We start from the raw sequence: 26988 nt of genomic DNA, 5'->3' as shown, positions 1-26988 counted from the left end.
ACTGTCTGTGAACTTTTTGGATTTATCCAATTACTTCCTTACAGAGGAGGATCTTACTATCATTCTGGTGGGAAAATGTAAATTAAGCTGAATATAGCTCATCCTGTGGAGAAGGCTGGGTATTTATTAGTTGTGCAAGGGGCTCTCTTGGTTTACCTCACTGCACGTAAGACATTGGCTGGCCTGAGTCTCCAGATGTCTCTCTGGCATGAGTTACCAGGGCCTCATTACCTCAAGTTTCCACAACACAGGAAAGCAGGAGACGCAGGCCAGATCTGGCCCTCAAATGTTGTTATGATGCTGATGGTAACCTCCTTTGAATTTTTGGGGTCAGTCCCTATAAGAATTCTTTCCTTCAAAACATTTCTTCTCGTGGCTATTATGACAGCACGTAGGGTGTCTGAGCTGCACACTATCTGTCGAACAGCACTTACATGTATTCCACAAAGACAGGGTGGTGCTTCACACTAACAGAAAGACACTCTACAGAAAGAATAGAAGCAACAGAAAAGGAGGGGGAGTAGCGTTATATGTCAAAGACAAATACACCTCTATGGAAATCCAAGAGAGCGAACAAAGTGGTCCGGCAGAGACCATTTGGGTAAAAATAAATGGAGAAACAAATAAAACCGACATGGTAGTAGGTGTCTGTGACGCCCTTCCCTGGCTCTCCCTGTCAGGTTCCTACCTGCTCGTGGTTACTGCCTGTCACTAGGCACCACCAGGCACTCCACCAGTCCGGACTGTCCTTTTTTATGGTTTCTCTCCCCGCTCTAGCACAGATCTCACCAGATCCCCCTGCTAGGCAGCACCACCAGTCACGTCCTGTAACCAGTATTCCCAGAGACTCTGCCTGAGTCTCTCTATGAGGTTACCTCTGGGACTGAGTGCTTAAGCTGTCCCACTCCCTTTGTATCAATGCAGATAATTCTGGTTTGCTCTGAATACTTGTGGTGTTATATTCTCCCCTTCACCGCTGCCACCATTTGTTTCCCTTCAGCCTTGGTATTTACCTTACCCTCCCTTCTGGTCTGTGAAACCCCAGCCAAGGATCAGGCCTTTGGTAAACCAAATATATTTATTAAATAACAGAGATAACAAGATTTCTTTATAAAGGCACTTAAACATATGGTTTCATCTATTCCTGAGGTACTGGTCTTAGTATTAATCTGAACTCCACACTCTCCTCACATCCACCAACTCTCCACCCAATCTCCTCTCAAAAACCCACCAAAACAACCCACTCACGATCACCGTCCACCCAGATTCAACTGTCATCCTTCCATTTATACTCTCAGCCATTCTAAACACTCAGCCAATCATCCAGCATTCTACTGCCCATTCACTCCCCCCTCCTCTTTCATTCCACTTACCATGTATCTCCTATACAAACAGCACTTACCCTATTTACACTAATACAGGATCATCACATTTCCCCCCCCTTAAAATAACGGCAGAGTATTATTCCTGTTCCAGGATTCATACGCCACGTTAACAAATAAAACAAGTCTCTCTGGGGAAAATGTCTTTCTTTGTTCCTCTGTCTGGTCACGTCACTGCAGTCCCAGCCACTTGCCTTGACAGTCCATCGGCCAATACATTGTCCTTGCCTTTGATGAACTGGAAGTTCACTTGATAGTCTTGTAGGGCCCAGGACCACCTCTGCAGCATAGTATTATGGTTTTTCATAGTCTGTAACCATAACAAGGCCCGATGATCCGTTGTTACCGTGAATCTTCGTCCCCACACGTATGGGCGCAACTTATTCAGTCCCCACACGACCGCTAGGCACTCCTTTTGGACCGACGAATAGTTTTTCTCCCTCGGCGTCAGCTTGCGACTCAGATACGCCACTGGATGTCTGGTGCCTTCTCTCTCCTGCAGCAAGACGACTCCCAGCGCGAGGTCTGACGCATCTGTAGCCACGATGAATGGTTGCTCATAGTCTGGTGCTATTAATATGGGTCCTTGGCACAAGGCTTGCTTCAGCAGATCAAAAACCTTCTGACATTCATCCGTCCATACCACACGCTCAGAACACTTTTTCTTTGTCAATTCATGCAAGAGGGTTGCGATTTCCCCAAAATTTTTCACAAACTTCCTATAAAAACCAGCCACACCTAGAAATGCCCTAACTTGCTTTTTGGTTAAGGGGATAGGCCACGCTTGTATTGCCTCCACCTTGCTCCATAAGGGGGTGATTTTCCCACTCCCCACCTTATGTCCCAAATAGATTACTTCCTTTAGCGCAAACTGGCATTTCTTAGCTTTTATTGTGAGGCCTGCTTTTCTTAATGCCTCTAATACTGTGGTGATTACATACGTCACTGTGTCAAGCCTTTCTCTTATGGTATATGGTCCTTCCCAGTTAGCCTGTAATTTGTCATGTTTCCTGGGTATGAATGCCATAACCATATCTCCCACATCATACACACGTTCCCTGGCTGTTCTGTCATACCAGTAACTTTGCTTCTCCTGTGCTTGACTCAAATTCTCTTTCACTACTTCCATCATTGATGTTAATTTATTGCAGAATTCCAATACAAAATCTACTACAGATGTTTTGTACTCTCCCAGGGTTCCTTCCCATGAATTTTTTAACAGTTCCAAAGGTCCCCTCACTTTTCTAGTGGACATCAGTTCAAAGGGTGAGAAGCCTGTTGACTCTTGAGGGACTTCTCGGTACGCAAATAAGAAGCATCCCAAACGCTCATCCCAGTCTTGTGGGTGATCTTGAACATAGCTTCTTTTCATGCCCTTCAAAACCCCATTGAATCTCTCAGCCCATTAGTGGCGGGATGGTAAGTAGTGGTCTTTAGATGTTTTAGACCACAACATTTCCACATACATTGCATCACTTCTCCCATGAATACACTGCCTTGATCCGTCAGCACTTCATGAGGGAAACCCAGCCTCATAAAGATTTTTAATAAAGCCTCTGCCACTCCAGGGGCTTCTACAGATCTTAGTGCTTCTGCGTCTGGGTACCTGGTGGCAAAATCCACCACCACCAGTAGATATTTCTTGCCATGCCTTGTGGGTTTGGAAAAAGGGCCCACCAAATCTATTCCCGCTCTATAAAAGGGTTGTCCAATTATAGGAAGGGGCTTTAAGGGTGCCTTAGTCTTTACTCCACTTTTTCCCACCTTTTGGCATATACCACAAGATAGACAATGTTGTTTTACATCTTTGGAGATGTTTGGCCAATAATAGTGTGCAGCCAATCTCCTCTTGGTCTTTTTTATTCCCAGATGTCCTGCACATGGGACATCGTGGGCTACCTCTAGCAATCTGGTTCTGTATTTGCTAGGTACTATCAATTGCTTCACTGGTTCACATTCATCCTTTCTCTCAGCAGGCATCCACAGTCTATATAAAATCCCATTCTCACACACAACTTGATTCCTCAGTTTGTCAGTGAAAGGAATCTGTTGTGTCAGGGATTGCTCCTTTATTTGCTTCAAACTGGTATCCTTATTAAGTTCTTCTCTGAAATGCTTTGTCTCTTCCCCAGAGACCATTTGATACAGTTTGTCTCCTTCAGCAGGCCTGCCAAGGGTTGCTATGGTGACCTGAGGCTCGCAAACAGATTCCACCCTGTTTCCTTCAGCCCCTTTTAACATGGCTTCTGTTTCTCTGCCAAGTTGCTGTCTGGTCACCACATATATTTTCCCTTGTGCCCCCATAACATCTCTTCCCAGTATCACTGGTTCTTGTTGTTGGGCATTAATACCTACTTTATATTTGCCCTCTCAGCCTCTCCACTCCATTTTCACTAGGGCCATAGGCAAGCTTTCTGGTCTACCCCTCACTCCTTGAATAGTCACAGTTTCCTGAGGTAATATTTCCTCAGATTTTATTAAATCTGGCCTCAGTAATGTCTGAGCGGCACCAGTATCAAGCAATGCCCAATAATTTGCCCCTTGTACACTCACTTCCTCTCTCAGACTTGAATCAAGGTCTGTTACTTCTGTCCAGTTTATCTGGCAGAACTGAACCTTTTTCGTGGTTAGATCTTTTGGTTCTATTTTTACTGCCCTTGCCTGAGCAGGATTACTAATGGGGTTGGCAACCTCACATTGAAAACGTAGGTGCCCCGGTCTACCACATTTATAGCATAATTTCTCCTCACTTTTAGGGTGCACAGATCCACTCTGGGGTGTCCTGTGCCCTTCAGATTTTACTGGAGGACTCACTCGCTGTGGCACCACATCCTTTCTGCTGCCACTATATGGTCTGAGTTTAAAATCTCTTGATGTTTTCCCCACCCAGCCAGTTCTATTGGAGGCAAAGTGATCCGCCATCTCTGCGGCCTCCTACACCGATGTAGGGGAACGGTCTTTGACCAGGAGCCTTATTTCTGGTGGTAACTGATGGTATAATTGATCCAGTATCATGAGGCTTTTCACCTCTTCCACTGACTGAGCTTTGGCACTACTCATCCACTTTCCAAATATATCCATCAGCTTTGCTCCCAGTTCAACAAAAGACCTCCCTGCTTGGATCTGACAGTTTTGGAATAACTTTCTAAAATAGTCAGGTCCCAGTCTGAATCTTTTGTAGACTGCCTCTTTAAACTCAGCATAGGTGACGGGCCTGTCTGAGGGGAAATATTGGTATATCTCTGCGAATTCCCCTTTGATCAGGTTTGATAAATACTGCATGTATTTATCTTCAGGTAGCCCCCACAACTGAGCTGCCTTTTCAAAGGTTGTGAGATAAATTTGAGGATCTTGACCAGGCTCATAGACAGCAAAGTCCTTTGGAGTAATTTTTATTTTTGTTTCATTTCTGTCCTTTCTTGTTTCATCAGAATGAAACTTCTCTCTTTCAAATTTTAACTTTTCTACCTGTAATTCAGCATCCACTCTCATTCTCTCAAATTCCAACTCCCTCTGCTTTTCTTTCTCATCCGCCTCAATCCTCAATCTCTCAGTTTCCATCCTCAACTTCTCAGTTTCTAACTCTCGCTGCTTTTCTTTCTCATCCATTTCAAAGACCCTCTGCTTGTCCTTTTCCTCAGCCTCCCTCCTCAATCTCTCAGTTTCTAACTCTCGCTGTTTATCTTTTTCCTCAGCCTCCCATCTTAACTTCTCTCTCAAATACTCTATATAAGCAGGATTGCTTAAGTATCCTTCTGGGGTCTCTTCCCTGACAGGTTGTTTTTGCTGGGCAGTTGCAAATCCTATAAGTGCTAACCTCAATTCATCTACCCCTTTACCCTCGTGAGGTAAATTGAATGTTATGCACTTCTCCACCAGCTCCTCTCTTTTCATTTTTATATATTCAGCCATGGTGTTTGAGTTCACTCACTCTTTGCCACACACTCTTGCCAGTCACTCTCACAAGTAATCTTGTTTTGTTATTTCTGTTTGTCACACCACTGTTAGGGATTCTCTAGTATTCGTACCACCGCTACAGCCAACACCTGTGACGTAGTCTCCTGTGTTCGTATCCCACCTCTGCCACCACCTGTGACGCCCTTCCCTGGCTCTCCCTGTCAGGTTCCTCCTGCTCATGGTTACTGCCTGTCACTAGGCACCACCAGGGACTCCACCAGTCCGGACTGTCTTTTTTTATGGTTTCTCTCCCCGCTCTAGCACAGATCTCACCAGATCCCCCTGCTAGGCAGCACCACCAGTCACATCCTATAACCAGTATTCCCAGAGACTCTGCCTGAGTCTCTCTATGAGGTTACCTCTGGGACTGAGTGCTTAAGCTGTCCCACTCCCTTTGTATCAATGCAGATAATTCTGGTTTGCTCTGAATACTTGTGGTGTTATATTCTCCCCTTCACCGCTGCCACCATTTGTTTCCCTTCAGCCTTGGTATTTACCTTACCCTCCCTTCTGGTCTGTGAAACCCCAGCCAAGGATCAGGCCTTTGGTAAACCAAATATATTTATTAAATAACAGAGATAACAAGATTTCTTTATAAAGGCACTTAAGCATATGGTTTCATCTATTCCTGAGGTACTGGTCTTAGTATTAATCTGAACTCCACACTCTCCTCACATCCACCAACTCTCCACCCAATCTCCTCTCAAAAACCCACCAAAACAACCCACTCACGATCACCGTTCACCCAGATTCAACTGTCATCCTTCCATTTATACTCTCAGCCATTCTAAACACTCAGCCAATCATCCAGCATTCTACTGCCCATTCACTCCCCCCTCCTCTTTCATTCCACTTACCATGTATCTCCTATACAAACAGCACTTACCATATTTACACTAATACAGGATCATCACACTGATCTTAACTAACAAGGACGAATTGGTCACGGGAATTAAAGTGGTCGGTACCTTGGGGGAAAGTGACCACGTAATGCTGGAATCCGTGATTCTGGGGAAAGCCAAAGAAGAATATAGTCAAATACGGACTTTGGATTTCAGGAAAGCCGATTTTAGCAAGCTCAGGGAAATGATGGGTAGGATCCCGTGGCTAGATAAAGAAAAAAGGAGCCCAAGAAGCGTGGCAGTTCATGAAGAAGATATTACAAAAAGCGCAATCGCAAACGATTCCAAAGAGGAAGAAAAACGGAAGACATCGGAAAAAGCCAATGTGGCTACACGGAAGACTGGAGGAGGAGGTAAAAATTAAAAAGAGCATGTATAAAGAATGGAAGGACGCATCACCAAGGAAGAGTACCGATGAACGGCTCGGGCTTGCAGGAATAGCATAAGGAAAGCTAAAATGCAGAATGAGCTGAGGCTCGCAAGAGAAGCGAAGAACAACAAAAAGGGGTTTTTCAGATATGTTCGAAGCAAGAGAAAGACCAAGGAAATGGTGGGACTGCTGCTCAATGAGGATGGCAAAATGTTGACAGATAACAAGGAAAAGGCAGAACTGCTCAACGCCTATTTTGCCTCCGTTTTCTCCCAAAAAGGGAACAGTGTGCAACCTTGCATCGGTAGCAATCTCAGTAAGGGGTCGGGATTGCAGTTCAAGATTGATAAGGAGATAGTCAGGAAATACCTAGTTAACCTAAATGAGTTCAAATCTCCAGGGCCTGATGAACTGCATCCCAGAATATTGAAGGAACTAGCTGATGTACTCTCGGAACCTCTTGCCATCATCTTTGAGAAATCCTGGAGAACGGGAGAGGTGCCGGAGGATTGGAGATGGGCAAACGTCGTCCCGCTCTTTAAAAAGGGTAAAAAAGAAGATCCGGGTAATTACAGGCCGGTCAGTCTGACTTCAATACCGGGAAAGATATTAGAACAGATAGTAAAAGAGTGCATTGGCAACTATCTAGATGACAATGCTGTGATTAGTAGGAGCCAGCATGGGTTTGTCAAGAAAAAATCCTGTCAAACTGATCTCATCTCTTTTTTTGATCGGGTCACTAGCTTAGTAGATGGTGGAAATGCTGTAGATGTCATCTATCTAGATTTCAGCAAAGTGTTTGACAAAGTCCCCCACGACCTTTTGATTAGCAAACTGGTCAAATGCGGACTACATGGAAATACTGTCAGGTGGATTCACAACTGGTTGGAAAACCGTACTCAAAGAGTGGTCGTCGGTGGCTCTGCTTCGGACTGGAAGGAGGTTTCGAGTGGAGTGCCACAGGGTTCTGTCCTGGGGCCGATACTCTTCAACATTTTTATCAATGACTTAGATGACGGGGTGGAGGGAAGCCTTATGAAGTTTGCGGATGATACGAAACTGGGAGGGATAGCTAACACAATGGAAGACAGGAATAAAATCCAAAGGGACCTGGATAGACTAGGAAATTGGGCTGAAATTAATAAAATGACATTCAATAAAGACAAATGCAGGATTCTGCATTTAGGCCACAAAAACAAAATGCACGGGTACAGGATGGGAAATACCCAGCTTAGCAGTAGTGCGTGTGAAAAGGACCTTGGAATTGTAGTGGATCGCAAGTTGAACATGACCCAGCAGTGTGATGCTGCGGCAAAAAAGGCAAACGCGGTTTTGGGCTGCATAAACAGAGCTATAGTTTCCAGGTCAAGTTAAGTAATAGTCCCACTATATTCTGCATTAGTCAGGCCTCATCTGGAATACTGTGTTCAATTCTGGGCGCCTCATTTTAAGAAAGATATAGACAAGTTAGAGCGGGTTCAGAAGAGGGCGACAAGGATGATAGCCGGTATGGAGAACAAGTCTTATGAGGAAAGGTTGAAGGAACTTGGCATGTTCAGTCTGGTGAAGAGAAGGCTGAGGGGTGACATGATTGCACTCTTTAAGTACCTGAAGGGCTGTCACATAGAAGAGGGTACAGATTTGTTCTCTGCTGCCCCAGAGGGTAGGACTAGGTCTAATGACTTTAAGTTGCAGAAGCATAGATTCAGATTCGACATTAGAAGGAACTTCTTGACAGTATGGGCAGTTCGGCAATGGAACCGACTGCCTAGGGAGGTGGTGGGATCCCCTTCGCTGGATGTCTTCAAGCAGAGGCTGGACAGCTAATTGCGGGAGATGCTCTAGCTGTGGATTTCCTGCTGTGAGCAGCGGGTTGGACTCGATGGCCTACAAGGCCCCTTCCAACTCTATGATTCTATGATTCTAACCCAGCCTTTGTCACCAAAGTAAACATGGCCTTCCACAGGCAACAGGAAATAATAATTCTTTTTGTCCTAACCCTTCCCACACCAAAGAGAAGGTGTGGCATTCATTAGAGATTAGATGTCACTTAAGGTGTATATTAATAGATCCAAACCGTTTAGGGGATCTGAGTCCCTATTCATGTCCTTCCATCCTGCCCACTATGGGAAAAAGTACCAAGTTCAGCCCTAGTTCATTGGAACAGACCTTGCATTTCTTTAGCATGAGAGTGCCTACACTTGCAATCACCACTGCACATTACAGCACACTCCACTAGGTCCGCCACTACATCAGCAGTTCTTCCATAAATGCTCCAATACTAGATATCTGTAAATCAGCGACACGGCCACTCCCAGTACCTTCACTAGGCACTACAAAATTGATCTATACACCATGGTGGAGGCGTCATTTGGCCAGAGTTCTGCAACAGGTCTTATCCTCCTCTGGGCCTACCATTGTCCCACCCTAGGCCTGCAGCTTTAGTATGTCCCACTTGGAGACCTCTGTCATCCATGAGACATGAACCCTGGAACAGGGGGGGCAAGGGGGGCTCAAGCCCCCACTAAGACTAAGGCTGGGTGGGCTGAGCCCCACTGAAATGACCAGGCAAAATTGATAGTGGTACAGCAGTGTTCTTAAGTTCTGGCAAAAAATTGTTTCTTGTACTGCCACTACAAAGAGGTCGTCAGAGCATGAGAATCCCTTCTGTAATCTATGGAGACCACACCAGGAATGCTAACAGATTACTGTGTTTATTTTGTTCTGTTTTCATCAAGATCTTTGCCTGGCAGCCATTTTAGACACAGTTCCAGCCAGCAAACTGGAGCATGCTCAGTCTCCTTTTGCTATAGCAATACATCTGCCCTTTGGCCACTAGGTGGCAACATACTTAAACTACTCAGAATACTACACCTTCCCCCAGTTGCCTAGAGATCTGTGCTAAGATATTTGCATTTCTTCCCCCAGGTTTCTGTCCCATTAGTTTGGGTGTATTTTGTTCATAAAAGGGGCTTACACACCTTAGAAAGGAACACTTTCTATTTAAAAGTACTTTAATTGAGCTAACAGAGGGACTGCTTCTTGGAGCTGGGAGAACTCAGGGAGGAGAGCTTTGCAGCAGCCATTTTTAATCTGTATGTTGGAGCCCTACTAAAGATTAAGAACAAAGGCCTGCAACACAGTGACTCAGAATCGTTCTTGAGTGAGTATCGTGTTTTACAAGCATCAGTTTGAACTAAATGCTGTTCATATACTACAGCTGAAATTATGATAAAGAATCAAATACACAGGATTCTCAAATTTTCAAACAGTTTAACATAAGCAGGTTCACTAACTTAATGCAGTTAGTTTCATAAGTAGATATTGTACTTTATATTCACTAATAGGCAAAAAACCTTGCGGTTTAAGAACATACCTATAGCCCATAGCTATTTCTATTTCTATCAAACTTTAAAAAGCAGGGAAATTGGGCAGCTATAGTGAATGCACCAGGGGAGCAGGAGACCTGACCTCCTCTCTGAGATATTGTACTGCCCTACAAATTGGTCAAAATGCAAACACCATTTGGGTTGGTCTTTCACAGTCCAATCCACTTCCTGTGTAGTTTGGAAGAATTTGGTACAAAATCCTTGGTAAATTTGAAACAGCATTTGGGCTAAATACATCCATAGCAGCGTTTAGGCCATGTGAAGAGCTTGCAAGAACCCAACAAGGCACCAAATACAGTGCAGCAGTGGCAAAGCAAGCAGCAGAAATGCTTGTTTGCATCCTGTCAAACCTAAGATCAGAGAGTGCATTTGAAACAATTTGTCAAGACACTAAAATTGCTGCTGGGAAACTGGGCCTGAAGGTGCCTGAAATTTCAAGAAGTGGAAAACCACCAGCACATTTTGAGCATACAAAGACACCAACACCACCAGTGGTCCTGGATGCAAATAAAACTCTCCAGAAGGATTTCTTTGATGTAATTGATCACAAACATCTGAAATCAAACATCGGTTCAACCAGCCTGGAATGGTCCAACTAGTGAAACTGGAAAATGCTTTAGTAACTGCTGCATGTGGAAGGCATTTTAGCAGCACAGAAGAGCTCAGAGAGGCCCTTGGAGTTCACAGCTGTGACTTTGATTTGAACAGGCTTCTGGCACAACTGTTACTCCTCCCAACAGTCATTCCAACTGCTGAGGTAAAGCCTATTGAAGGTGTCTCATTGAGACAACAACCTCAGACAGTCCGAAATCTCTTAGACCAAGTCGTCATGCTGGTACAGCTCTTACACACCATACCTGCATCAGCAGCATCAGGAGAACATTCTTTCAGTGCTCTGAGGAGGGTAAAGACATACTTGTGTAATCGCATGACACAGAAGCGCCTTACACATCTGCTCCTTCATGTGCACAAGCAAAAAACTGGTCAAATTCCTTTGGAAAATATAATGAATGAATTCATCACAAGAACTGCTGAATGCCAAGCCATCTTTGGCTTAAGTGTGCCACAGTAATGTTTATGGTTTATTAAAACACAAACAAGGCATCTATGGCACCTTAAAGACTCACAAATTTATTTAAGATGCAACAGACTCCTTGTTTGTGATTTCATATCTCAGACAAACATGACCACCCCTTCTGAAACTATCTTTAGGGTTTGTTAAGTATAATACATGCCTGTTATGATATCCATGTTATAAATAACAGAATACAAGGAACACAGCTATACTATTTATTTTAAAATCTTTATTTTATTACATATTTTAAGATCTTTTAATTTTATTCTTTAATTTAAAATTTATTCTAAGATCTTTTTATTTATTTATTTTAATTTATTGTACTTTTAATTTATTTTAAGATCTTTATACATATTTATTTTAAAGATGTTATGTGAAGTTCCAGTAACAAATGGAAAGTTCCTAACGTTGTACAAAAGACCTTGCTTTCTTCTTTTCCATCTCTGAAGCATAAACAGGTTAGTTAGAACTTACAAAGGGTATTCCATTATCCATAAGCATTCTGTAATTTTTACTTTGAGCAATTACTACTTATTTATTATTTATTTTATTTATTATTTAATTTGTATCCCGCCCTTCCTCCCAACAGGAGCCCAGGGAGGCAAACAAAGCACTAAAAACACTTTAAAACATCATAAAACAGATCTTAAAATACATTAAAACAAAACAGCGTTAAGAACAATTAAAAAAACAACTTTAAAAAGGGTTAAAACATTATTAAAAAACATATTCAACTTACGTTTTTCTCTTTTTTATTCAAGTGTATTTATGATTGTGACAGTGCCAGAATATGACAGATTTATTGTTTACTTAACCCATTAAATAAGTAGTTGTAAAATGCACCTGCAAGTAGGTCATCATGACATAACCTGCCTGCCTGCCAGTCTTGACCCCCCCCACCTTGAAAACAGTTCTGGGGTCCCTGCTTGTCATGGCCCTGTCAGAGGACTCATTAGACGAGGATGACTCAGGAGTAACAGCAGCAAACCCAGAAGCAGCAGACCCAGAAGGAGAAATGGAGGAAACTCCTGAGAACCCAGCTCCTTCTCCCCCTCAGCTGCAGAGCACCCCAGACACAGCTGAAGCCCTTCAGCTAGACGCAGACAGTGAACAGGATACTCCCCCCTCACCTGCAGAACGTAGACAACAGAAGGTCAGGCAGAAGAGAGGCCAAAACACTGATGGCTCACACCTGCTGACAAACCTGCTTCTTAAAAGTCAAACCTTGGGTTCAGCTTGTTGCTGACTACAACATCAGGCGTGACCACTGTGTGTGTGTCTTCCTATCCCCTGAATCTTGACTTGGACTGATCTCTTGGCAAACTAGACCCAGACCTTCACTGATGTCTGTTCTGGATTTCTGGCTTGGCACGTAAGCTTTGAATGGCCTCTGCCCTTATCTTGCTTCCTCTTTGCTAGCCTGACAGATTTATAGCCAAGCTGCTAGCTGAGGACTTACGGCCTGGCAATTACCAAGGAATCTCCAGCCCTGCCTGCACCCCCACCGACACTGCTGTCTCAGTGAAGAGCTGATACCTGCCATGAGAGAAGGAACAGTTTGTTCTTACTGTAAACGGTGTTTCTTCATGGATGACAAGAGGTCTCCAAGGCCCAACCTTATAGTATTTGTGAGTCTCTGTATTGATTAATTGATTGATTTTCCGGTGGCTGGGACTGAATCGGAATGCCATGACTCCTTTCTACTCTTATTTCTCAATGGGCAGTTGACCTTATTCCTAACATGTTTTCTTCCTAACACATTTGTTGTACAGATGAGTGAGCTCTTTTTCATGTACTATGTTTGATCGTTGAGTTTTCTGTTGAGGTTGATCCCTAAAGCTTTTCCAAGAAATGAAACTGAGCCTCAACAAGAGAAGAGGAGCAAAGGTATTTGCTGAAGCATTTCCTGTCTCTGAGCTGTAGGGGGAGCTACACTACCCACTTGGAGACCTCTTGTCATCCATGAAGAAACACAGTTTACGGTAAGAACAAACCATTCCTTCTAATACTACATTTTTTTCTTCTGTTCCCCTTTTTTGGACTTGTTGAGTTGTATCTTGTTTTTCTTCCTGGTTATTGAGTTTTTTCCCTCCATTTCTTGTATTTACTAGGGCTCTGCTTTTTCCCAGCCATTTTTGCCTTTCCTCCTTTCCCTAGAGGACTAATTTTTGTTTTGTTTGCTTTCAGTTCTCGGACTATTGGCTAAGATCAAAGTGAAGTAATGCCTGAGTTTTTTCCTTTTTCACAATCATATCAACCCTGTCTTTGCTTGTTTTTATGCTTCCCCTCTTTCATGCTTTTTGCGAAGAGAATGGCAGTGCGGCAACACAATTTTTGTTTAACTTTGCTTCGCAGTTTGTGTTTAAAATGCACACTTTTTTCCTTTTCCCCTTTGTCTCCACATCTCTACGCTCTTTAGTCCTCCTGTGCACACCTCCCACAACAGACGCCCCTAGGAGCAGAGCTTGGAAGATTGATTTTAAAAAGTAATAAATTACAATTACTTTTACATGGACCCAAAAAGTAATAAATTAACATTACAATTGCTCTGAAAGGAACTGATTACTTTACCATTACTCAAAAGTAATCATTACAATTATACTTGCCCCCCTGGGCTCCTACTAGCAGGAAGGGTAGGATATATTTCAAATAAATAAATACTTAAGTTACTTTTTTAAAAAATAGAGTGCCTACAAGGTGCTGGTCTTGGCTGCTGCACACCTAAGTAGCCTAAAACAACATTAAAAATAAACACACACACAGAAGGTAGTAGAATATTTTTTTATCCATAAAATGAACAGAATGACATAACAGAATCTCATATCCCCTACCCAGCAGTGATGATACCGCAACACATTTAAATTTTCACTTGAAATGCTGCTTTACATTTCTGTTATGTCTCAGAAAAGATGTTCAAAGAGCACGTTAGACAATGTCTTTTTATAGTCATTACACTGTCACTGGTACTGAACAAGCGTTCTACTGTGGCTGAATGTTGATAAAGTCAACTTCCAAGTCATCTCCTTCCTGGTCTTTGTCTGAAGACTGATCACTGTCCTCATTAAATGCACTCATCTTTATTTCAGCTTTCAATAAGGCTTCTATTGTGTATCTAAGAAAGAGAAAGGTTATGTTGACACATGTGTTAGGAAACCACCATATACTCTTGATTTCCTGATTTCTCTTGATTTGTCATGTCCCCTGATTCAGGGTCCAATTGTCAACCTGAGCCTGAGGATGATGACATGAAAGGTAGGAAGGTGACCAAGTCATCACACTTGAGGGGCAGCACAACAGGCCCTTAAGGATTACTTGCAACACCCAAGGTTGTGATGAGGAGCCACAGGAAGAAAAGGCCTACCACCTTAAGCCCTCAGATGCCTCCCATAAGAGAACATTTCCCTTGGTGTAATCCGCCCAAAGGGCTTCCCTAATGTTCTTACTTGTTGGTGTGGGTGGTTGCCTGGCATGATTCCAGCCACTCTAGTTTGAAGCAATGATGGAGGCAAGCTGCCAGAAGAAGCTCTTGTACTCCCAGATAGCTGCAAACTGCTTTCTTAGGGCTTCACACATACCTCTCAACAGATGAAAACAGTATGTGTACCTCACAGGTTTGTTTTCTAGCTCTTCTAACTTGCGGTCCAGATTATACAGTGTTGGTAGCAAATACTCCATGAACATGCCATTCTCCCATTGCAGGATGGCTTAGGGACTGGGCTAGCGGCCCCATGACCTCTGCATATTCCTGCACCACTACAGTCTCAGCAGCTGTGATCCTGAACAAGGAGCACAGATCCATTATGCAGTTCATTTTTAGTGGCACAGTTGACAGGAGCTCATGTAGTTGCTTCAACGCATCAAAGGTGGAATTCCATCTGGTCTCGTTCGGTACCTTCAGATACACACCACATTGTGCATGGATGTACTCAGCAATCTGTGCTGACTGGTTCTGCTTGGACCACATTTGGTACACTTTCCCATCAAGGAACGAATGTGTTTCTTCCCAAGATAACTATTTTTGGAGGAGTCAGGAACCATGGCCTCTCTCTCTCTCTCTCTCTCTCTCTCTCTCTCTCTCTCTCTCTCTCTCTCTCTCTCTCGCGCGCGCTCTCTCGCGCTCGCGCGCTCTCTCGCGCTCGCGCGCTCTCTCGCGCTCTCGCTCTCGCGCGCTCTCGCATATATTGCTGAAGCTCTCTGGGCAGTTTACAATAACTAAAAACATTAAAAACAAATATACAAATTTAAAAACACATCTTTTAAAACACAATTTAAAACATGCTAAAATGCCTGGGAGAAGAGGAAAATCTTGACCTGGCACCGAAAAGATAACAGTGTGGGTGCCAGGCACACCCCGTCAGGGAGACCATTCCATAATTTGGGGGCCACCACTGAGAAGGCCCTCTCTCTTGTTGCCAGCCTCCAACCTTCCCTCCCAGTAGGAATCCGGAGGAGGGCCTTCGATGTTGAGCATAGTGTACGGGTGGGTTCGTACTGGGAGAGGCGTTCCATCAGGTATTGTCCCAAGCTGTGTAAGGCTTTATAGGTTAAAACCAGCACCTTGAATCGAGCTCGGAAATATACAGGCAGCCAATGCAAGCGGGCCAAAATCGGTTTTATATGTTCGGACTGTCTGGTCCCTGTTACCAATCTGGCCGCTGCATTTTGCACAAGCTGCAGTTTCTGAACTGTCTTCAACGGCAGCCCCACATAGAGCACATAAGAACATAAGAAGAGCCTACTGGATCAGGCCAGTGGCCCATCTAGTCCAGCATCCTGTTCTCACAGTGGCCAACCAGGTGCCTGGGGGAAGCCCGCAAGCAGGACCTGAGTGCAAGAACACTCTCCCCTCCTGAGGCTTCCGGCAACTGGTTTTCAGAAGCATGCTGCCTCTGACTAGGGTGGCAGAGCACAGCCATCATGGCTAGTAGCCATTGATAGCCCTGTCCTCCATGAATTTGTCTAACATTCTTTTAAAGCCATCCAAGCTGGTGGCCATTACTGCATCTTGTGGGAGCAAATTCCATAGTTTAACTATGCGCTGAGTAAAGAAGTACTTCCTTTTGTCTGTCCTGAATTTTCCAACATTCAGCTTCTTTGAATGTCCACGAGTTCTATTATTATGAGAGAGGGAGAAGAACTTTTCTCTATCCACTTTCTCAATTCCAGGCATAATTTTATACACTTCTGTCATGTCTCCTCTGACCCGCCTTTTCTCTAAACTAAAAAGCCCCAAATGCTGCAACCTTTCCTCGTAAGGGAGTTGCTCCATCCCCTTGATCATTCTGGTTGCCCTCCTCTGAACCTTTTCCAACTCTATAATATCCTTTTTGAGATGAGGCGACCAGAACTGTACACAGTATTCCAAATGCAGCCACACCATAGATTTATACAACGGCATTATGATATCGAAATTACATTGCAGTAATCTAACTTGGAGATTACCAGAGCATGGACAACTGAACCCAGGTTATCCCTGTCCAGATAGGGGCACAGCTGGGCCACCAACCGAAGTTGGTAGAAGGCACTCCGTGCCACCGAGGCTACCTGAGCCTCAAGTGACAGAGATGGTTCTAGGAGAACCTCCAAACTACAAACCTGCTCCTTCAGGGGAAGTGCAACCCCATCCAGGACAGGCTGGACATCCACTATCTGGTCAGAAGAACCACCCACTAGCAGCATCTCAGTCTTCTCTGGATTGAGCCTCAGTTTATTAGTCCTCATCCAGTCCATTGTCGCAGCAAGGCACCGGTTCAGCACATTGACAGCCTCACCTGAAGAAGATGAAAAGGAGAAATAGAGCTGCGTGTCATCAGCATACTGATGGCAACACACTCCAAAGCTCCGGATGACCTCACCCAACGGTTTCATGTAGATGTTGAACAGCATGGGGGACAGAACTGACTCCTGCGGAACCCCATACTGGAGAGTCCATGGTGCCAAGTAATGTTCCCCAAGCACAACCTTCTGGAGGCGACCTGCCAAGTAGGAGTGGAACCACCACAATGCAGTACCTCCCAGTCCCAACTCAGCTAGTCTCCCCAGAAGGATACCATGGTCAATGGTATTGAAAGCCACTAAGAGATCAAGAAAAATCAACAGAGTCACACTTCCCCTGTCTCTCTCCCGACAAAGGTCATCATACCTTTCCATGCCAAAACCAAGCCTGAAACCCGACTGAAATGGATCCAGATAATTGGTCTCATCCAAGAGTGTCTGGAGCTGGCCTGCAACCACTCGTTCCAGGATCTTGCCCAGGAATGGAACATTTGCTACCGGCCTATAGTTATTAAGATTTTCTGGGTCCAGGGAGGGCCTCTTCAGGAGTGGTCTCACTACCGCCTCTTTTAGGCAGCCAGGGACCACCCCCTCTCGCAGAGAGGCATTAATCACTTCCCTGGCCCAGCCGGCTGTTCCATCCCTCCTAGCTTTTATTAGCCAAGAAGGGCAAGGATCCAGCACAGAAGTGGTTGCATAAACCTGTCCAAGCACATTGTCAACATCCTCAAGCTGCACCAACTGAAACTCATCCAAGACATCGGGACAAGACTGTGCTCTGGATACCTCGCTTGATTCACCTGCTATAACACTGGAGTCTTAAGTCCTGGCGGATGCTAAAGATTTTATCCTGGAAGTGCCTAGCAAATTCATTACAGCGGGCCTCAGATGGTTCTACCATGTCCCTGGGGCCAGAGTGTAATAGCCCCCAGACAATTCTGAAGAGCTCCGCTGGGTGGCAGATTGATGATTTGATAGTGGCAGCAAAATGTTGTTTTTTGCTGCCCTCACTGCCCCTAAATACAGCTTACCATAGGCACTTACCAGTGTATAATTGGATCCACTAGGAGTTCGCCTCCATCTGCACTCAAGTCGTCTCCTATATTGTTTCATCGCTCTCAGCTCTGGGGTATACCATGGAGCTGTACGAGCTCTACACAGGAGAGGGCTCTCAGGAGCGTATAGATTAAACAAGTAGGGTGATAAAATACACCCCTGTCTCACACCCTTTCTGATTGGGAACCAATCGATTTCTCCATATTTTGTCCTTACAGTAGCCTCTTGTGCAGAGTATAGGTTGTGCATCAGAACAATCAGATGCTGTGACAGCCCCATTTCTTTTAATGCATTCCATTTTTCATTATCTACACAATCAAAGGCTTTGCTATAATCTATAAAGCACAGGGTGATTTCCTTCTGAAATTCCTTGGTCCTTTCCATTATCCAACGTATGTTTGCAATATGATCTCTAGTGCCTCTTCCCTTTCTAAATCCAGCTTGGATGTCTGGCATTCCTCCCTCCATATATGGTAAGAACCTTTGTTGTAGAATCTTGAGCACTACTTTACTTGCATGAGATATTAAGGCAATAGTTAGGAGTGTTCTAAGAAACCCAGATTACTGATAAATCACATCCCAGTCTGGGCCTTATATGGCTTCTGGGGCATACAATTGACAAGGAAAGTCTTTATGAAGTAGTAGCCATTCTGGAGGGGTTTTTTTTGTTCAAGGCGGGACTCCTGAGATAACAAGCGTTTAGAGTAATGTGGATCTCAGAGTGATAAGGTAAATCTTAGTGAGCCTGGTTGATAGGCAAAAACCAAGAGGAAAGGCTGCTACTCAGGAATAAGATTCTCCTGAGAGCCTGGTGAGTTTAGGAACTGTTTTCAGCTAGGCATAGAGGATGATGCTTTAATCAATTTTATTTTGTTAATTTGCTCCAAAGGGAAATAAACTGATCTTTTCTATGTTGCATATCTGTTTTAGTGAACTCTTTGTTTTATAAACACCTGGTGTGGTCTTGCTTTATTTTCACCAACCACATCTAATGTCATGATACCATGATACCTCGTGAGACTTCAGAGAGACCCCAGGGACATTTGGAGGTTGATTGATAAAGGGTGGCTTTCTTAAACTTATTTAATTCCTTACTTGGTGGTTATGAAAACTTCAAACAGGAGGAGGGTGGATGGGTATACCCCCTTGTGGCCAGATCTCCCCTCCCCAGGCAGCCGGAGACATAGTGCCTGGGTGTGGACATCACACCAAGTCATTTGCATTCAAGTATTCCCCTAATGCATCTCCATTGCATCCCTGCTGAATTCCTAGCACTCTTCCTCACTCCATATATGGTAACCATTAGATTCATTGCCTCCATCTATCTCAAACTGTATCATAGAAACTAACTCAAGTACAAGCTGTTGATTGAGTTTTGGGTAGTATGTCGATAATCTGCTGACAACTAACCATCTTGCTATTCTGTAATATTTAATTGGTGCTCCAAGCCACAATACCATTGTACTTTCTGGCTGCCATTTTGGCTGTGTAAATAAAATATTACTCTGTTTAACCCCAGATTGGGATTGTTGTCTTTGCTAATTCTACAAAATAATTAAATGAATGCAGATACCATGCAGCAGCCTCTGTGGCATGTAACAATCCCTAGATTCAAAATCATCAGTAATGCATCTCTGGAGAGATGTGTAACCTTGTGAGTTCATGTAAACAGACATATGGATATACATATACAGGCTGATCTTGAGATCAGATGGTGGAGGGAGATCCACTGCAGGAGGGTGGTGTAGTCTAGCAGAAAGCCTTTCTATTCATGCTGGGATTTCTACCACATCCAACCCCCCACCCCACCCAGCTAGCAGATATCTCAGTTAAGATTGCAATGTAAAACGTGCTCCAAACATAAAAACTAGTTGGAGTATTTTGTTGTAAAAGTTTCAGAAAACTGGAGAATTTGTACTAAATACCTAAAGCTACAAACAGATGTGACTAGAAAGATCAGAAAATTTATAGAACTATGCTGCTCTAATGCATAGGATAAAAAGGTACTGCATAGGCTTGAGGTTTTGATAGTCCATGATATTTCTTGGCAGTTATTTGTCTTCTTGAGATACTGGACTGGGATTGCAGCAGTCCTCTAGGTAACATGAATTACACCAGACACAAGAAAATTTAGGGCCAAACTAGATTTGATGTTAGAAGCATCTTTGCAGTTAATATGTAGATTTTTGAAAAAATGTGAATACCAACAGCTGGGGATTTAATCCTTTCCTCCTGTGCTTCAGTCCTGAAGAAAATGCATTTGGTGTATGCTAATAAGTCCTGTTTTTGACAGAGTACAGGGCTGCCCATTCTATCAAATTGTTGATTTTTAAAAATTGAATAATATGTTTCCCATAAAGCAGTACAATATGCTGTACAAATTTCTAGGATTAGGAAATATTTTGTTTGTCTCAGTCTGATAAATTGTAAGGATGATTAACAGCATGGGCCACATTATTTGTATATGTGTATTTGTGATGTGTGTCCCTGATTGTGTTTATTTTACTTTCTCTGAATACACAGTTTCATGACAGCTTTGACCATGCAATAAAACTTAACTGTCTGATTCTGTTTCAAACTTATGATAGTACTCTTTGGTACTACATTTTCAGTACTCATAAGAAATGAAAATAATATTGCTAAAATTCAGTACATCAAATTATAATTTGTATTACCTAGAGCCAGGGTGGTGTAGTGGTTAAGGCAGCCTTTCCCAACCAGTGTGCCTCCAGATGTTGTTGGACCACAACTCCCATCTTCCTGACCATTGGCAATGCTGGCTGAGGCTGATGGGAGTTGTGGTCCAACAACATCTGGAGGCACACTGGTTGGGAAAGGCTGGGTTAAGGTGTTGGATTACGACCTGGGAGACCAGGGTTCAAATCCCCACACAGCCATGAAACTCACTGAGTAACGTTGGGCCAGTCACTGCCTCTCAGCCTCAGAGGAAGGCAATGGTAACCCCCTCTGAATACTGCTTACCAGGAAAACCCTATTCATAGGGTTGCCATAAGTTGGAATCGACTTAAAGGCAGTCCATTTCCATTTCCAGTTACAAAATTATCATTATTTGTATCAAAAAAGTAAACAATAGATGATGTTAATTTCTTTTTGTAACATCATAAATAGAGTATATTTTAACAATACAGATGTGTTGCATATTGCTGCTTTTACTGGCATTTGTCTAAAGGCACTTTATATTAGTATTTGGCAGAACTGATTATATGTCAGCTAGTTCTCCCAAATACTAATAAAAAGTGCCTTTGGACAAATGCCAATAAAAGTATGGGGGAGAAATTTGGGGACAAAATTAATTTTGGTAACTATTAGCACAACTTGTACCTTATTTTGTAAAATAAAATCTACTTTTTTCCCCAGATTGTTTGGGCGTCTACTTATAAGATTGGCTGTGCTATTGTTTTCTGCCATAAAATGGGTCGACATAGAAATATTGAATATCTTGTGTGCAATTATGGTCCAACGTAAGTTAACAAATGTTTAAGAGAATATACAGAGAAAGAGTCTGTGTGTATATAGTCTACTATTGATATAGAAAGTATTCTAAAATGCATGGCTGTTTACAATTGTATAGTGGTATATAGCAATATTTTGTAAATTGGTTCACATTTTTATTGATGGATATCCACTTCAGAAGCATTTGGAGTATAGAACTGCTATGTTATCCAGTCATTGCATGGTTTAACAATAAATAGAAAAAATGAAATGGACTGCCTTCAAGTCGATCCTGACTTATGGCAACCCTATGATTAGGGTTTTCCTGGTAAGCAGCATTCAGAGGTGGTTGACCTTTGACTTCCTCTGAGGCTGAGAGGCAGTGACTGGCCCAAGGTCACCCAGTGAGCTTCATGGCTGTGTGGGGATTTGAACCCTGGTCTCCCAGGTTGTAGTCCAACACCTTAACCACTACACCACACTGGCTCTCAACAATAAATTATGTGGCCTAAAACACCATGCACAATTCTGAAAAAGCTAAGAATTCAGTTAAAGGGTGATGATAAATACCTCTATCTGATATGTAGAAGAGCCATGCCAGGCGAAGTATATATATGTTTAGTCCCACTATAAGTAAGTGAGCTTAGACTTGGAGTTTCAGCTTTATTACCAATTTAATTTAGTCTTTCAAAAGAATAATTTTAAAGCTAGACTTCAGTTTCTGAATTCTCTAAGCTGGTGGCTTTCGGACTTTTTACTTTCAGGAAATCCTTTTGTCATCAAGTGATCTGATGAGGAACTCCTACATGTCTGCCACAGAACCTTTGTATTTCAGAGAATTTTGGGCATGTTATAGCTTCCACAAGTAGCCCACATACAGTGGCAGGTAGGCTACTGGGCCTCATTGCAAACCTGCATAAAATAAAGAGTGCACCGTAGAAGACACATGCTAGCATTACAGGAAATAGAGGTGGGCAAGCTGTCTTCAGGGAGGTGTGCCTGTCATTACTCATCTTGTTCTCATTGACAACCTTGATAAGTTTGGGTCAAAGAATCCTTGGGTCTCTTCACTCTCTTGGGACACAGAAAACTTTCAATTTCACAAAAGCTCCAATCACACTTCCTTAACAGTATGCAACATAACAAGTTTCAGATCTATTTTGAAACAGCAGCTTTCTTTAGTTTCCTATTGATACTCCGTTCTCAGAGGAGAATATCAAAGTGCTTGTGTGAATCCTTGACTCCCCCCTCCTGCCCAACACACACAACTGGTATTCAGTAATATACTACCTCTGAACATACATGCTCAATTCTAAATGATTCCTAGCCATTTCTGTCTATGCATCTAATGGTGATCCTTTTAAAAAGTTGGCTAAGCTAGTGACCATTAGTGATCTGGTGTAAATTCTATGAGTTAAACACATTATGTGAACTACTCTAGTCTGCCATGAACTTTCTCTAAATCTGCTTCTTGCATCAGTGAAAGTGAATTCTAGTCCAGGAAATCACATGCAACAGTGTTTTTTTTAAAAAAAGATGTCACCACAAGACTCTTTGTTCTTGCTGCAATAATTACAACTACCTTTTTGCAGCACTTCATTTCTCTTTATCCACTTTTCCCACATTGTTCAAATTCATATAAATCTTTGTCATGCCCCCATTACATATCTGTGCCCTCCGTAAACTAAAAAGCCCCAAATGCTTTATGTCTTTTCTGGTAAGGAAGATGCTTCTCCTAGATTAGATTGTAGCTCTGTTTTGGTTCCTTTTCCAGTTTTGTAGTAACCTCTGTGAAATGAGGAAACACACAGTAAATTGTATGCCAAATTTGACCACAAAGTGGATTTTTCATAGATACTGTGTACCAAGCGGCTGTGTAAATTTAACAGGATTTTGAACGCTGCTGTAGTCCTATACATATGTATTTTAGAGGAGCCCTCATTGAACCCAGTGAGTAGAGATGTGAAGGGCCAAGGGAGGGGGGGTACGGAAACACTGAAGGGAAAAAACACTGTTTTTCAAAGCCTTGTTTTGTTTTGGGAGGGGGAAACAGGGCTTTTCCATATGTATACACAGAAGTAAACCTCACTGGTAGAGATGTGAAAGCCCGAGGGGAAAAAACCAGAGGGGAAAAAGTGTTTTTTCCAGGTCTTCATATCTCTACCAGTGAGGCTTGCTTCTGTGTAAACATATACAGGATTGTGCTGTAAGTGTCCAGAAGTTTCATAAATAAGGGCTAGAAGTTACTGACCAAAAAAGTGTTTCTGAATTACATGGAAATATCAAATTTTTAGCTTGTACTTAATTCAAATTTAATTTTAAATCAAGTTACGATTTTTCAGAAAGATGTGCACTATAATTTTTTTTAAAAAAATAAAGAGGCTCATAGTTCACATTGCAGACCACTGACAAGCAATTATTTATGGTGGTTAGACAGCCTGGCTGGGAGTCTAGAGTCTGTGAGTTCAAATCCCCACTCATGTCTCCTGGGTATAAAGGGCCAGCTAAAGATCACTCCCACAGTGAGTGGCTCAGGGGTTACGTGCCCTGCCACCTGTGCAGCCGTGGGCAAGCTGCAGAGTCCCAAGGAGCCCAGTTGCCCCCCAGCTGGCAGTTGCAGACAAGGAAGGGGCTGGCTTGTGCAGCTGTGGCAAGCTGAGCAGGCCCTAGCCGGCTGGGGAGGACTAGCCTCAGAGGGAGGCAATGATAAACCCCCTCTGAATACTGCTTACCATGAACACCCTACTTATACTGTAGCCATAAGTCGGTATCAACTTGAAGGCAGTCCCTTTCATTTTTCAGAGCTCATGCAATCATTACTGAAGTGATTTAAGTTGTAGTAAACCAACATAGTGGTTGGTGTATTTGTTCTTTGGGTATAACATCTGAAGATCACATTTGGTATTCCTAAATGTTTCCTTCGCAGATTTATTAATTCTGCATATGCCACAATTTTTACCCAATCTGCATCTAGGACTGTTCAACTATTCCAGCTCAGGATACTCCTTTTTATTATCTATTCTTTGAGGTGATGCCTCAGCATAAAAACATAGGCAATTTAGTTGTTACAACTAAACATTTATTATGTTTGGATTGCTTGCCTTTCAGTTTTCAATTTAGCATGTGAATTGAGTACGTTATTACATTTTGAAAATTGTATTCTTTAGTGGCAACTACCCTTCGAGACCTTATAAAGCAGGACAGCCATGTAGAGCATGCTCAGAAGATGACACCTGTCAAAATAATCTCTGTAGTAAGTACAGAACTGAATTAAGTAAACATTCATGAAAAAGATAATACTAACACTCACTCATTTTTACATGTATGTTAGATCGCCTGGAAGGATTGGGAATAGGAGGCACTGTTTTACAGTGGTTCCATTCCTTACTCTCTGACAAGCATCAACAGGTAGCATTGGGGGATGAGGTTTCAGACCTTTGGCCCCTCACTTGTGGAGTGCCACAGGGCTCTATCCTCTCTCCCATGCTATTTAATATCTATATAAAGCCGCTGGGAGCTATCATCAGGAGTTTTGGGCTGCGGTGTCACCAATATGCTGATGACACGCAGCTCTACCTCTCTTTTAAATCCTCACCAGAGTTGGCTGTGGAGACCTTGTCCAAGTGCCTGGAATCCGTGAGTGGGTGGATGGGAAGGAACAGGCTGAAGCTTAATCCTGATAAGACCGAGGTGCTGCTTGTGGGTGACAGGGGAAGGTTGGGTGTTGTTGACCTGAGGCTTAATGGGGTGAGTTTACCCCTGAAGGATCAGGTCCGCAGCCTCGGGGTTGTTCTTGATTCCAAGCTGTCCATGGAGGCGTAGATTTCGGCAGTGAGCCGGGCAGCTTGGTATCAACTACACCTCATACGGAGGCTGCAACCCTACCTCCCTATTCATCAGCTCCCACTGGTAGTACATGCCCTGGTCACCTCTCGATTAGAGTACTGCAATGCGCTGTACATGGGGTTACCCTTGAAAACGGTCCGGAAACTACAACTGGTGCAGAATGCGGCGGCTCGGTTGCTTACAAACAGCCGCCGCCGCGATCACATCACACCAGTGTTATTTCATCTACATTGGCTTCCAGTTGTTTTCCAGGCCCAATTCAAGGTGTTGGTGTTAACCTTTAAATCCCTATACGGTCTCGGCCCAGTTTATCTGAAGGAGCACCTCCAGTACCACAAATTAAGCCGCCCGACTAGATCAGCCACGCAGGGCCTTCTCTCAGTCCCGCCAACAAAAACAGCTAGGTTGGTGGGGACTAGAGAGAGGGCATTCTCAGTGGCGGCCCCCACTCTCTGGAACTCCCTCCCGTTTGATCTTCGCCATGCCCCTTCCCTGGATACATTTCGCCGAGCCTTAAAAACTTGGCTCTTTGGACAGGCCTTTGGGATCTCCGGGGTGGGCTAATTTTTCTGTGATTGTTTATTGTTTCTGTGAAAATTGTTTACTGATTGCCCTATATAGTTTTACGCCTGCATTAGTGTTGACTGCATTGTATTTTATTCTGTAATTATATTGTATTTTATTGAATTTTAATATGTACGTCACCTAGAGTGGCTTTGGCCAGATAGGCGACACAAAAATTAAATTTATTATTATTATTATTATTATTACATCTCTCTCTCTCTCTCTCTCATAGTCCAGTGCCCACCTGTGCACCAAGGGCTAATGTGGAGTGGCGCAGCTGTCTCCTCAACAAGGAGGGCCAGTGTTCCCCAGGATCTCATGAGGCCTTGATTGGTCTTTCACAGCCTTGTGGGATCTCGGGGAGGGGGCTGAGTGGTGGCCTTTTCAAAAGAAGGGCTTGCTGGGTGCCAGACCAGCCCTTCTCCTCTGTGAGCTTCCCAAGCCCACCTTCCCTCAGTTTAGAGTCTTTCACTGAGGTTTTATGTAGCCACAATTGGCTTAAACTCATGAAGTTTTCACCTTTCTTCAATGGACAGCTAGTTAATTGTTTGACTTTAGTTTTCTCTCTGTCACAACCTTGGCAGAAATAGCATTGGGCAGGATCTCAAATATAGGGGAGACCTGTGCAGGATCTGGGGGTGGAGCTCAGATCTTGCCCCGAGCTTTGGTGGGCTGGGCCTGACATATACTTTTATTTATTATTAAACTTGTTAATCACTTTTGTGCACGCATATGCACACTCAAAGCAACTTATAGTTAATAAAGATTAAAATAAAATAAAAGATAAAAACAAATATATAAAAATTTGAAAATGAAAACAGTATTTAAGGTGCTGGACCAACCCTTCTTAGGAAGGCCACATAACAGAAGCTCTCCAAAAGCCTTCCAGTTAAGAACCGAATGCCTGGGAGAAGAGAAATGTTTTTGCCTGGTGCTAAATTGGGATAATGATGGCGTCAGGCATACCTACCTGTTGAGAGCGTTCCACAAATGGGGGGCCACCACTGAGAAGGTCCATTCTTGTGTTGCCACTCTCTGCACCACCTTCAGAGAGGGCACATGAAGAAGGGCCTCTGATGCCTAGTGCAGGGTCTGGGTTGGTACATATAGGGAGAGGCGATCCTTGAAGTATTGGGGTCCTGAGCCTCAGAAGGCATTATAGGTAAAAACCAGCCCTTTGATTTGAGCCTGGACTTATTGTAGCCAGTGCAGTTGCCCC

General features: G+C 43.3%; 1 protein-coding gene across 2 annotated transcripts in view; it reads left to right on the top strand.

The window, feature by feature from the left end:
• LOC133390664 (glioma pathogenesis-related protein 1-like) overlaps window positions 1-26988 on the top strand; it is a 58106-nt gene that overhangs the window by 10281 nt on the left and 20837 nt on the right. The window contains exons 1-2 of one of the 2 annotated variants that reach the window (XM_061639713.1): window positions 21320-21388; window positions 24527-24612. In XM_061639713.1, the coding sequence (XP_061495697.1) occupies window positions 21339-21388; window positions 24527-24612 (136 nt within the window). In that variant the 5' untranslated portion in view covers window positions 21320-21338. Of the gene's footprint in view, window positions 1-21319; window positions 21389-24526; window positions 24613-26988 lie in introns of those variants that run through there. The other variant, XM_061639714.1, reaches the window with a different exon arrangement.

This window comes from Rhineura floridana, chromosome 8, assembly GCF_030035675.1.
Source record: "Rhineura floridana isolate rRhiFlo1 chromosome 8, rRhiFlo1.hap2, whole genome shotgun sequence".
Classification (NCBI taxonomy): domain Eukaryota; kingdom Metazoa; phylum Chordata; class Lepidosauria; order Squamata; family Rhineuridae; genus Rhineura; species Rhineura floridana.
This window is presented reverse-complemented; position numbering and strand designations above follow the sequence as displayed.